This window comes from Bubalus bubalis, chromosome 3 (genome assembly GCF_019923935.1).
Source record: "Bubalus bubalis isolate 160015118507 breed Murrah chromosome 3, NDDB_SH_1, whole genome shotgun sequence".
Lineage (NCBI taxonomy): Eukaryota > Metazoa > Chordata > Mammalia > Artiodactyla > Bovidae > Bubalus > Bubalus bubalis.
Genome location: NC_059159.1, coordinates 49,469,934 through 49,483,984, shown reverse-complemented (window position 1 = coordinate 49,483,984; position 14,051 = coordinate 49,469,934). Strand labels below are relative to the sequence as shown.

The following is a 14,051-nucleotide window of genomic DNA, read 5'->3' as shown; positions in this document are numbered from 1 at the left end:
ACCTTAGGCACCTTCTCGAGTGGGTCTTAGAAGCCCAGGCAAATAAATGGTCGTAGAGGACCTCTGCGCTCCAGATGGAAACTTCAGCCAGAGGTTGAAGAGAAAGAATGACATGGGGAGACCAAGCTTCGGTGAGCAAGGCCCGTAGCTTTATTTTCAACAGGGGCTTTTATACCCTAAGTTGTACATAGAGGATAATAAGGAGTGTGAAATCATGCAAAGTCAGCAGTCTTTGATTCTTATCAAAACCAGGGTTTCTTTCCTGCAAATTTATCGTATACAAATGGTTTAGGTGATTTACATCATCTTCTGGCCAGAAGGCCTATTAACATTTTATGACTCTGATAAAGGTTTGTCAACCATAAGACTTATTTTCTTTTAAGAGTAATTATTTTAAAGTTTGGCAGCATCCTCCGAAGGTGTTAGATAAAGTTGCATTCCTATAGGGCAGAGGTGCAGTGGGTTTACAACAAAGGAAAGAATTTATTACCTTAAGGGTCTAAAGTTGCTAGCGCCAAGGCCACTACTTATTTTTTCTACATACCAAGTATATTAATTAATACACATTCAAGGATACAATACAGGGGATGTGGAAACTTGGCAGCAAGCATTGGCTCATCAATGAAATCTTTTACTAGTTTTATTCTGACAGTTTCTATCTCTCCGAGAGGCTCTAAGCTATTTGAATATGTTAAGCTTCCGTTGCCTCTCGAGGCTGGGAGACTGTAAACAATTGTATGCATAGCTGTAGGAGTCCGCGTAAACTTGTCAGAGCTACCTGAGGGGTTTGGATTTAAACACTCCTAATGCCCAGGAACTTTATTAACTGGAGCTTTATCAGAGAGAGAGAGATGGTGGTGGGGGACAGCCCCCAGTAAAGTCAGAGGTGAGAGCACAAAGCAGTAAAGTAGGCAGACTCTAGTTTTTGGGGGCAGATGCTCGAGAATATCCAGGGGGACTCCTGAGGCTCGATCCGGCCTTTGCGTATGCCGAGCCTCCTCCTCCATGACCTTTGCCATGGGCGGAGCTCCTCACGCAGGCTCCCAGCAGAAGACGATACTTCAAAATGATGATTTTTTTTTTATTTCAGTCAGTTCATGAGGCACACATTATCAAGCTTTTTCACCTTTCCAATTTGCTTCAAATGCCGAGAAACCGTAGAGTGGTCGACATTGAGTTCTTCAGCAGCTTCTTGTATAGTTGTATACAGCTTCTTGTATAGTTGTATACAGCTTCTTGTATAGCCATCATCAACTTCAATGATGGCTCGCAATTGGTTGTTGGCTTCCGATAGCCAGCCACTGTGCTCCTCATCTTCAAGCCTCTTGTTTCCTTTGCAGAACTTCCTGAACCACCACTGCACTGTATGTTCACTAGCACTTCCTGGGCCAAATGTGTTGTTGATGTTGTGCATTGTCTCTGCTGCTTTATGAACCATTTTGAACTTGAATAAAAAAATCACTTGAATTTGCTTTTTTGTCTATTATTTCTATAGTCTAAAATAAATATAAAATAAATAGCAAGTATTAAGTCATTAGCAAAAAAACATAAAGCAAGAAATGTGCATTAAAATGTTGTATAACGTAACCACATTTAAGAATTATTCCAATATCAAATGGCAAGGTTCAATAGTGCAAAACTGTAGCTACTTTTGCACCAACCTAACGTACAGGAACATTGACTTCAGCATTTTTTATAATAGTGAAAAATTGGAAACAACATAAATGCCCAGCAGCAGGGAACTGGTTAGACTAGTGGTTCTCAATATTATGAGACTCAGTGTTTGATTTTTATGTTTTTAAAGCCTCTTTTACTATTTGGAAATGAAATGCATAGATAACATATCTATGCCCATGATTTCAAAGAAATAAAAATAATACCCTAACTATACTATAAAGGATAAATAAAAGTAATATATAATAATGTAATTTATAACAAAATAATACCTATCTCCATGTGTTTAGTCATTACAGTGGAACACATAATGCCTTAGTAGTCAGATGCTTGTATTCATATGCTGAATCACTGTGCATATTACAACTACAAATGCACAGTGATTCATGCGTGTTGCATTGGTGATTCAGAAATACCACAACTTAAGTCTTAGTAAAATTCTGAACAAAACAAGATAAAATCTCCTCTTGAAGTAATGCAGCTGCCTTCCTGGAAAATTCAACACATATTAGAACTATCAGGAGCATTTTGTCTTATGTGTAATTAGGTTTCAGGTCATGTAATTATGAATAAGTTTTCACCTACTTGAACATCTGGTGGGACATTTGAAAGTTGTGCAGTGGACAGGCCAGTTCTGTGGTGTGTAGTAATGTCTTGAGTGCTGTAGGATGTCTAGCATCCCTGGTCCCTGCTGCTGAGTGCAGTAGTGCTCCCTAGTCGTCATGGCAACAGGAAGGCCTCTCCTCAGATTTACACAGTGCTTTCCTAGGAGGCAGCTGAAAACCACTAGGTTAGGAAATTGATATACTGTAATATTATTCATCCATTAAAAAGAATGGGGGAGCTTTGTGTGTGCTGTCATGATGGATGTTGAGTATATATTGTCAAGTGGAAAAAAAACAGGCTATAAAACATCATGTGTGGTATCCCACGTTTGTTAAATATATACACACACATACAAGGAAGAAGGGCTGGAAATCAGCATGTTAATAGAGGGTAACATTCTTTTATTGTCTAAAATCTTTAAAACTATAAGTTGGATTATTTTTTGTAAAACAATTACTTCTTGACATAAAAGTTTAAAAACTAGGTCAGTCATTGGTCAGTTTTTTTGTTGTTATCGTTGAAGAAAGTTTGAGGAAAGAAAAACTTATCATTAAAAGGATGTGAGAAAGAAGGTAATTTGATAAAAATTGACGTTTAATATAAAATCATTTTTGTTTTAAATGGGAGAAATGGGATAGTTTCTGTTCCAGATATTTACTTTGAAGCTATGGCCAGAAAGATTACCTTTCTTTCCTGTCACCTTTCTACAGGTCTTCATTTAGGAAAAAAAGAATAATAATCACCACTTAAAGGAGGGAAAGGTGCCTTGAAGAGTGTTTCTTGGATTTTAGGAAGAAGCATTCTATTACAGAATGTGAGAAATGTCTGCCTCAGGCCAAACAGATTAAATCCCTTCTCTACCTTCAAGCCTGTGTTCTTAGATTCCTGTGGATCACAGAGAACAACTCTGCTGTGTTGCCCTGACTCGAGAGTGGCAGTTTGGGGCAGCCAGGGACACACATGTATGCATTTAGACCTTAGAGTTTGGGTTGTACTGCTTGCCTTGGTATTTCAGAGATAGTACTGTCATTGGAACTGGAGGAAGGTCTGCTCTGTTCTCTGCTTACTATGGGAGAAGGGGAGGGAGCTGTCCTAGGTTTAACTCCCAACTCAGGTATAAATTAGTACATCCCAAGGTGCATAGTTAAAGAGTTTTTGCTCCCAACTTTTTGTTATGAAAAATTTCAAACTTGTAAAGAATTTGAAACAACAGTACAGTGATTACTTGTAGCCCATTACCCAGATACAGCAGTTATTAACATTTTGTCAGATGGGCTTTATCTGTAACTGTATGTGTGTTAGGTAGGTATGTGACATTATTTTCCCATGGGAAAATAAATTGTGGGCATTATGAGACTTCCAGTTAAAACTTGTGTTTGTTTCTCTGCAGGTGCCATATCTACTTAAATGCTTGAAATAGTAGGTACTGTAGGAATGAACAAAGCTGCCCTGAAATAACAAGGAGCATCATTTTTGTGTTTTCCTATTTGGAATGAGCTCATCTTATCTCCATGAACTTTTCAGCACAATGTATTACCTTGTGTAATCATTTGCAGATTTCTAGCTTCTGGTGCTGAAGATAGTCATACAGTGTTTTAAAGCTAGTAATTTTTCTTTATGTTCTAGATGATCCCTCTGATAAGCCACCTTGCCGAGGCTGCTCCTCTTACCTCATGGAGCCTTATATCAAGTGTGCAGAATGTGGTCCACCTCCTTTTTTCCTCTGCTTACAGGTAACTCATTAAGGGGAGGCTTGACTAGTTTTATAGGCATAGTAAATTCAGTGATGACTGTCAGTTGCTCAGGACTGTACGTAGTTAAATCTATTTTTTCTAGTCAGTCTTTAATTATACATTTTACCAGTGAAAAATTGGAGAAGAGAGCAAGATGGATGAGATAGTCTGTTGAATATTCCACTTCCTCCTGTATCAACCTAATGCTGTTTTTGCCAGTAGATTTCAAGTATTGGGACTACAGGAAACAGAATTGGAGGATTATTCCTTTTGATACCTCCTGTGACACTGTTTTTTATCTTATTGAAGAGTGATGTTTGGGCAGGTGACAAAGGAACAAAGTGTTCTGTCGATGATGATAGTAATAGCAGAACTGATAAGTGCTTACTCTGTGCCAGGCTCTATTTTGAGTACTTTGCATGAATTAACTTTTAAGTCATCACTGCAGCCCTAGGAAGTAGTAATGATTAGTACTCCTATTTTACAGAGGAAACTTGGCCAAAGAGAGGTTAAATAGTTGCTTCAAGGTCACACAGCAAATACCATATTTTATCAGATCCAGAATGCTATTGATTAAAAGAAACATCCCAATTTCAGAGATGTTAAAGTGTAAAAATGGCTGATGGAAGTTGTAATATACTTTTTATTATAAGACGAATCCACATTTCAGAGTTTGAAAATATGACAAAATGTATCTTAGAATTGCTGAAATACACTAAGAGCAAGGATTCAATTTTAGACAGTCTGCTTCCAGGGCTTATGCTTTTCTAAAAGGAGGAGTTGTCCTAGGAATAAGTCTTTTTTCCCAGATTGTTGTTTTTTCTCTATGAGGGCCATTGAAAAGCTGTGATCACGAACCTAACCTTTGAGTTGTGGCTGCAAACGAGTAAATGAATTCTTAAAAACTCATTCAAGAGTAAAATACCCCCAAGTCATCTTCTATCCTTTAAGAAAGCATTTCAAAATGTAACTTTTTGGTAACTTAATTTTCCTTTCTTTTTCAGTGTTTCACACGAGGATTTGAGTACAAGAAACATCAAAGTGATCATACTTATGAAATAATGGTAATGAAGTTGTAGGAATTTCCCTTCATTTTCAGATTTTATACTGGATATTAGTCTTTCTTCATCTGCAAGTATCTCCCTTTTCTTTCCCCCATGTCTGAATTAGGTAATCATTGCCCAATAAGCTTTTTAGGATTTTATGGATCTACTAAAGCATTCAAGTCTGAAAATCATTTTATATACTCAGATTTTTGGTTTAATTTAGAAGGAATTTAAAGGAAGTATTCTTTGAGATGTACTATGTAAGGGTCAGAGGTGTGCTGCTTTCTAGGTTCATTTATAAACAGTAAATGTATTGTTACTGTGTTTGGCTAATGGTATTTTTATGTGGTTCATGTGGGCAGTGGTGAGATTTATGTCTGGCACTCCACCTTCTCGGCCTTGGAGAAATTGGTTACCCTTGGAGAGTTAAGTTGTAAAATGAATATAGGGTGAATGATATAGAAATATGTAAACTCACTTTGAAGAGATAGATTGACTCATAGACCAGAGTAAGACTTGACTATAATTTGATTTTTTTGACACCTGTAAAGAAGGAACGAGAGATGGATGGATATTAGTAGTGTCCTTCCAATATCTTGGAGAAGGAAATGGGAACCCACTCCGGTATTCCTGCCTGGAGAATCCCATGGACAGCTGGCAGAGTCGCACAGAGTCAGACACGACTGAAGTGACAGCATGCATTCCAATATCTAGCCAGAGGAGTGGGCACTTTACTAAGCCAAAGTAAAGATCTGGTATGCTTGGCAGGCGTGTATACAATACCTTTGTCTGTTATCAGAGCCTATCGCCTGGTTCACCAAGTAGTTTTCTTACATTTGGCCTCCTTTGTTGGTTTTTCTTGAAGGAATGCTGGTTGGACATCTTCTTGACAGTAGTCTCACATCATGGATTAATCGATTGATACTTGTGTAGTTTTCTCTTGCTGCCATAACAACTTATCAAAAATGAGGCAGCTTAAGACAATAGGAATTTATTATCTCAGTTCTGTTGGTCAGAAGACCAATTATGTTAATTGGTTTGCTCCAGATTCCATAAGGCTGAAATGAAAGTGTTGGTCTGTCTGGATTTTTATCTGGAGACCCTAGGGGAGAATCCACTTTCAGTCCCTTCCCATTCAAGTTGTTGACAGAATTCACTGCCTGGAGGTTGTAGGAGTGATGATACTGTTTCCTTCTTGATTGTTGGCTGGGACTTGCTCTCAGCCTCTAGAGGTTCCTGACCCGCTTTGTCCATATTCAAAGCCACCAACAGCAGGGAGGTCTTGAAGGTTATTGATGAAATACTTGGCCTCTCTGACCTCTCCTGGTTCATGACTCCTGTGCTGGATCTCTCTGACTCCTCTTTCTCTCTTAAGGCCTATGTGATTACAGTGGATTTACCTGCATAATCGCCCTATTTTACAGTCAGTTAATTAGTACCTGGTCAGCATAGTCCCTTCACAAGAATATTTAGTTAGTGTTTGACTAATCAGGGGACAAGAATCTTTGGGGAGTGGAGGGCATCTTTAGAATTCTGTCTACCACAATGCTGTAGTATGTCTATTTCTGTCTTTTAGAAGTTTGAAAAGGGGAACTCAGCATCTCCAAGTCTTATGTGTGAAGCCTTGAGTGAATTTCTGGGCCTGTAATGCTGAGTCAGGTCCTGGTCTATAATGAATTAGTTCAAGAAATGCTCCTTGGTAAGAGTTCTTGGCAGCCAACTGTCTGGCCTTCCCCTACCTCTCTCTAAACACCTTCAGTCTTCTAAGTATTTTCTTCACTAATTGTAAGGTTTGGAGTATATTTTTTAATATTAGGCTTTGATTTTTAGATCAGTTATAAGTTCACAGCAAAATCGAGTACAAAGTACATAAATTTCACATGTATCCTCTGCCCCCACAAATGCATTGCCTCCCCTATTATCAGCATCCCCCAGCAGAATTGCACATAAATTATCACTGAGGAACCTACATTGACCCTCATTATCACCCAAAGTCCATAGTTTAGATTAGGGTTCACTCTGCGTGTTAACACATTCTATAGATTTGTGGAAATACACAACAACATGCATCTACCATTATAGTATCATACAGAGTAGTTTCACGGTCCTAAAAGTCTTCTGTGTTCTGCCTCTTCATCCTCCCCTCCCCCTAACTCCTGGCAACCATGGATCTTTTGGTGACCTCCATGGTTTTGCCTTTTCCAAAATGTCATAGAGTTGGGATTGTATAGAGAGTACCCTCTTCAGATTGGCTTCTTTCACTAAGGAATGTGTATATAAGTTCCCTGCATGTCTTTTCATGGCTTGATAGCTTGTTTATTTTTTAGCCCTGAATAATAGTCTGTTGTCTAGATGTACCACAGTTTATTTATTCATCCACCTACTGAAGGATATCTTGGTTGCTTCCAAGTTTTGACAATTAAGAATAAAGCAACGATAGATATCCACGTACAGGTTTTTCTTCAGACCTAAGTTTTCAGTTCCTTTGGGTAAATACCAAGAAACATGGTTGCTGGATCATATGGTAAGGGTATGTTTCGTTTTGTAAGAAACCATCAAACTGCCCAAAGTGGCTGTGCCATCTTGTGTTCCCACCAGCGGTGGAAGAGAGTTCCTGTTGCTCCACACCCTTGCCAGCATTTGGTGTTGTCAGTGTTCTGGGTTTTGGCCATTCTGATAGATACATGGTGCTGTCTCATTTTAACTTGCATTTCTCTGACAACATATGATATGGAATATATGAAATAAGAATTTTTTTCCCTTTTGTTTCTCTTTTGTTAATTGCAAAGTGAATACAGGATTGGAGGAAGAGTGTGGTCAGAGTAGCTGTGGCTCTGAGTTCATTTCACTAAGGTTATCCCATCTTCAAAAGTTAGCTTTATTCATCCCAAATTCACACAAGAATGCTAAGAAGCAGAATACATATTTATTTATTTGAATTGTGATTTAATGTACTTTAAGTAGATTGAGATTATCCTCTGCAGGAAGACTGACCATGAACTCGCTTTAACTGTTCTGGGCACCATGCCTTCTGCCTAATGCTGATGGCACGAAGTTTCTCTCCAAGTCCATCTAACTCTTCAGATTACATCATTCTTTTCTCACCTATTCTACACCCATTCAAACACTTTTCAGAATTCTGTTCTTTTATTTTATAGTGCTTTTGGAGATTACGAATGATCTTTTTTTAATTCTTCTAATCTTTGCTCCCAGATAAGGAAAAGATGAATCTCCTTCCATAGGAATGATGACCAAATTTTGGTTTTCTATACATGAAACCACTAAAACCTTGATTTTTTTTTTTTTCCATATGAAGCCTCAGAAAACTTTAAATGGTTTTCAGTACTTTTGCCATCTCACAGTGCTGTATTTTTGGAAGTTACTCATGCTGTGGTGGGTGGTGCATTAATCAAGATTTCTGAGTTCTTTGCCTATTTTTGTCTTATAATTCTTAGAACCTTGAACAAGTCAAGGCACCTCTTTTTGCCACACCCTTTATACCAGTGATTCTTAAACTTTAGTGCATAAGAATCACCTGGGAGCTTCTTAATATTAAAGATTCCTAGACCTTGCTATTAGAGATTCTTGTTCAGTAGGGCCAAGATTCGGAGAAGGCAATGGCAACCCACTCCAGTACTCTTGCCTGGAAAATCCCATAGACGGAGGAGCCTGGTAGGCTGCAGTCCATGGGGTTGCTAAGAGTCGGGCACAACTGAGCGACTTGACTTTCACTTTTCACTTCCATGCATTGGAGAAGGAAATGGCAACCCACTCCAGTGTTCTTGCCTGGAGAATCCCAGGGACGGGGGAGCCTGGTGGGCTGCCGTCTATGGGGTCACACAGAGTCAGACACGACTGAAGTGACTTAGCAGCAGCAGGGCCAAGATTGGGTTCAGAAATTGAGAAACATTGATTCAACTTTAAGAAAAACTGCCTTTTATGCCCATTTTGCTTTGGTGTAGAAAGTCTTTCTGGTTTATCTTATAGTAAAGTTGGTGAGGGCTAATTAATATTAGAAAATACACTTTCAGAAATACAGGCTTTTCAACTATGAGTTGTTGTATTTGCCTGTATTTATGATACTTTCCAGATTGAGTGATTATTTTGAATTTAATACAGATACAAGCTCTGAAATTTCTCATTTGGATCTCATAGTACCTCACGTGAGGCATATTCCTAGTAGGTGCTCAGATAAAATGTATTGCTTATTAGTAATATAATTTGACAGACCACAGAGGGTTTTTTATGTGTGTGTGTCATTAACAGAAGATAGAACAATTTCTAAACACCTGTGTGATTGAAGGATCGCTCTTCTATTTATTTATTTGGCCCTGCTGGGTCTTAGTTGTGGGGATCTTCTCTCGTCGTTGCAGCATGCGAACTCTTGGTTGCAGCATGCCAGCTCCTTGACCAGAGTTTGAAATTGCACCCCCTATGTTGAGAGCAGAATCCTAGCCACTGGACCACTAGGAGAATTCCTAAAGATCTCGTGTGTGTGCATGCGTGTGTGCTCGGAAGTACTCAGGAAGTGTCCAACTCTTTGCAACCCCATGGACTATAGCCTGCCAGGCTCCTCTGTCCATGGGATTTCCCAGACAAGAATACTGGAGTGGGTTGCCATTTTCTCCAGGGGGTCTTCCCCACCCAGGGATTGAACCCATGTCTCCTGTGTGTCTCCTGCATTGTAGACAGATTCTTCACCTGCTGAGCCACCAGGGAAGCCCAGGCTCTTGTGTGACATTTGTTTTGTTTTGTTTTGTTTTTTAACTATTCTAGGTTGGTTACCTTATATATTTATCCTATGGGTTCTTCCTGTCCTTCCTACCCCTCCCTCACTCTTTTTCTTGTTTCATATAGTTTGATTGTTTAAAAACCTGCGTTGTTTGTCTTATGGATGTTCACGCAGTCTAGATTTTGCCGATTAACATGTTCTCTGACTTCTGTGTTTCCCACAAATTAGTAGTAACATATATTGGCTATATCAGATTCATTCACGATCATTGTCTAGATTTGTTCTTCTAGGATTGCAAAATACATAAGTTCTCTTTTAATTCTATCACTTCTTTTTAATTTAGGGGTTAAAATAATTCTATAAAAAGAAACATCCCACTGAGGTAAAGTTTGTACAGAAAGGCAGGATAAATTATTTCCCTTTGTTACTAGTTTTGAATATATGAGTTCCTTCTCTGGCATCCTCTAGACATTGAGAATGTTTGGCATGTTTTAAACCTTTGCAATTGTTGTTCTTTTTAATGTTCAAAATGTTCAAAATTTTTAGTTGGTGGGAACCTCTACAAGTTGACCTCTGAATCCTTTTGACATAACCCTTATATTCTTTGAGAGTTTCTTTGCTTTCCAGTATAACAAAATTTTCCAGTCTCATCTTGTACATTTCCTCCCCAAAACTAAAATGAGTCTTGAAACAGCCCTGATTCCTTTAGTGGAAAATTGTACTTAGAGACTGCACACAGGGCACTGGAAGTATTCATTGTTGTTGGATTAGTCATTTTTTCTAGATCTTTTCATTGAACAGTGTTAGGACAGGTTTTTTTGTTTTTTTTTTGTTTTTTTTTTAATTTCCTACACAGTTTTTAAAGGTTACACTTGATTTACAGTTATTACAAAACATTGGCTGTGTTCCTTGTGTTGTACAATACATCTTTGTAGTCTGTCTTACACCCGATAGTTTGTACCTCCCACTCCTTCACCCCTATATTTTACTCCCCACATACATACTGGTAATCGCTAGTTGTGCTCTGTGTTGGAAATTTTTCTTTTAAGACAAAATACATTATGAGTTCATACTAAAACTTCCATTTCAAATACAAGACCACATGGTTTTACATAACCTCATAGATCACCTATCTTTTTTTTCCCCCAAGCCCCAAATCCCACTGTCCAGTGACACCAGTACGGTTACTTGACAGCTTTATCCCACACTGCATCAACATAGAATAATCTCAGAATAACTCTACCAACACTATTTGAAAACAGTAGTTGTCAATCACTACTTGGTTTTTTTGGCAGTTTGTTTTACTTTTTAAAGTATATTCTACGATAAATATATAGTCAAATTATTGTGTTTTAAAGTCACCTGGAAAAAAAAAAAAATAAAAAATAAAAAAATAAAGTCACCTGGGATTGCTTCTTTCTGTGTGAGTATGCCTTAAAATTAATCCATAGGTTAATTTGTTACATTTTACTTTTGATTCTTGTGATTTTAAAATTTAATACTTAGTGTACAGTATTTATGTTTTCAAAGTCAGGTCTACAAAAAAGGAATATTCAGAGAGGACCAGCTTTTATCCTTGTCCTTTCCATCCTGTCTTCTCCCTCCCTCCCCAATAGGTAACTTTGGTTCTAATATATGATTCAATCGTGCATTTTAATAGATAGAAATATACACATTTGTATTCCTCTCTTAACTAAATGGGAACACATATTATTATACTTATCTCTACCTTTGTGCTAAGTTTAAGAAACGTATTTCTACATGAGCTAAATGGCATTTGTGGTTGATAGTATTTATTGGAGATCCTAATGGTAGAACTAGAGGTGGGGAGTGTGAACAACTAATGAGGACGTTCTCCAGGCGTCTCAACACCATGGGAATGACAGCTATTGGACTTAACTAGCATTACGTTTGGGGGTGCTGGGTTCTATTTCTCTATCTGTTCTTAGGCAGAACTTTTTCTTCCTCAGACCTCAGATTTTCCTGTTCTTGATCCCAGCTGGACTGCTCAAGAAGAAATGGCTCTTTTAGAAGCTGTGATGGACTGTGGCTTTGGAAATTGGTAAGAGCTTGGGAGGAGGGGTTGTCCTGCCCTAGCGGGCTCCAAAAAGACAGTGCTGTTGAAATAAAAGGAGGAACCTCAGAAAAAGGAGGTAGGGGCCGTATGTTGCTTTTCTCTTGACCCATGACTTAGAGACAAGTCCTTTTCCTTCTACACGTGTTTTTCCAAGGCTGAAATGCCTCACAAGGCTACAGGATGTTTAGTGGTCTGTGACTGACCAGCTTTAAAAGACGACTTTGGACATATCAAACCATGGAAGGTTGATTATTCCTTTCTGAATAGTGGGGAAGTATAGACTCTTATTAGTTATTCTTCCTTTCTGATTTTATGAACTTTTCTTGGCTGTAGATGGCCTTGTCATTTAAGTGAGTCAGACTTCAGATTAATGGCCATAGCTTGCCTGAGATTCAAATTTGATAGACTACCTATTCGCGTTTTCTGGTTTTAGCTTGTATGTACTTGCTTAGTCCTAGCATGGCAGAATTGAACAGCGTTCAGTTGCCTTATGAGGTGACACTGCTTAATAATGATACTGCTACTTTCATTTTTACCTTTTTGGAGTACTTTCAAACTGATGATTTCTTTTTATGAACTAGATAGCAGAGGCATTATTGAATATATTTTGTTCATGAAGAATCTGAAGCTTAGGAAGTTAAAAAAAGACTTCTTATGACCACATAGTTTATTAATGTTGCCAGAGGACCCTTAAATAGCTCTTCCTTGTCCTGACTTTCAGAGTATATTCTTTATCAGATGTTGATAAAATATATCATGCTGCCTCCCTTATGTCCAGGGCCTTGAAGAAAGAGATTTCAGTTCCATTCATATTTTGCTTATATTTGTTAAGCATCATAAAATTTTGTTTACTATGGGAATATCAAAGAAGATAGAAAAAAAGTGATCATTTTCTTACTAGTCTTCTTTGGCCTAGTTTTTCATTTTTTGTCTAAAAGGGGCTATTCTTCTTTGTGCCCCTTCCTTAGCAAAGACCATCGTTTCTCCTCTGTGGGTAAGGTACTAAGCTTGGTGGTGAGGATGCTGGAGCCAAGAATTATGACAATGTATCCTGTCTTCAGGAAGCTTGTAGTCTAGTAGGGGAATCAGCATGTATGTACAGTTGGTTGAAGTACATGAATCAGAGTATAGTATGCCTTAGGAGGCAAGGGAAGTGGAGGCACGTGCCTTAGGAGGCACGAAACAAGTGAAGTGTCATGGAAGAGAGGTTGAGAGGGGACTTCGAGAGATTTCACCTCTACCTCTGCATCATCTGTGCCAGGAGTCAGGGTTTGTCAGTACAAATTGAGTGGCTTTGACACTTCCGTGTTTTGTGTTTTTAAGCAAGTTTGTTAACCTCTTTGGGCCTCATTTTTTTCATCTGTGAAACTGAGATAGTAAATACACTGCACAGTTAATACTAGCATTGATTTCAATTATGTTGTACATATTTCCAGCTTAGAGCTTGGTCTGTCATGAGAGCTCTAGTAAAGAAATGTTTGTTCACATGAAGTATTTTGTAAACTATAAAATATGCAAATATAAATGTTCTGGCTTATTATTAATTAAAGCAATTCTTTCAATAGAGCCTAGCTCACAGGGAAATTCACAGATTTTCTAGTAATCTTCCTTATTTTGGTGGAAAGAAAAGGACTTTTTTAGATATTGGCACCTCTATTATGGAATAGCAGGATTTGAAACATCAGATTATACCAATACTATGTTTATATTTGTCTCACTATTCTGCCAATAGCTGCATTATATCAGTTTGTGGGTATCAAGTTCCACACATTATATCAGTGGGACTTAAAATATGGAAAGAACAAACCATACTTTGACCATTATGTATAAATGAAAACTCTGCCTCCTTTTCTCACTTCCCACACTCTAGGCAGGATGTAGCCAATCAGATGTGCACCAAGACCAAGGAGGAGTGTGAGAAGCACTATATGAAGCATTTCATCAATAACCCTCTGTTTGCTTCTACCCTGCTGAACCTGAAGCAAGCAGAGGAGGCAAAAACTGCTGACACAGCCATTCCATTTCACTGTAAGTACCTCCCTGTATCAGTAAGACAGTCCAGTATTGAACTCATTATAATTAACCATCCCAGTATTAAGTCCAAGAAGCAGCTTGTTATTTTTGTGCACTTGGTTGTGGCAATTATAACAAACTTTTTTTTTTTTTAATCTCATGTGACTTAG

At 38.2% G+C, this 14,051-nt stretch overlaps 1 protein-coding gene across 5 annotated transcripts in view; it reads left to right on the top strand.

Annotated features, from left to right (window-relative positions):
• Window positions 1-14,051, top strand: part of TADA2A (transcriptional adaptor 2A) — a 46,273-nt gene that overhangs the window by 8,706 nt on the left and 23,516 nt on the right. For 3 of the 5 annotated variants that reach the window (XM_025281114.2, XM_025281115.2, XM_025281116.2), the window contains exons 3-6: window positions 3,907-4,013; window positions 5,018-5,077; window positions 11,762-11,853; window positions 13,739-13,896. In XM_025281114.2, coding sequence (XP_025136899.1) covers window positions 3,907-4,013; window positions 5,018-5,077; window positions 11,762-11,853; window positions 13,739-13,896 — 417 coding nt within the window. Of the gene's footprint in view, window positions 1-3,670; window positions 3,823-3,906; window positions 4,014-5,017; window positions 5,078-11,761; window positions 11,854-13,738; window positions 13,897-14,051 lie in introns of all 5 variants that reach the window. The other 2 variants (XM_044939578.1, XM_044939577.1) reach the window with 1 other exon arrangement.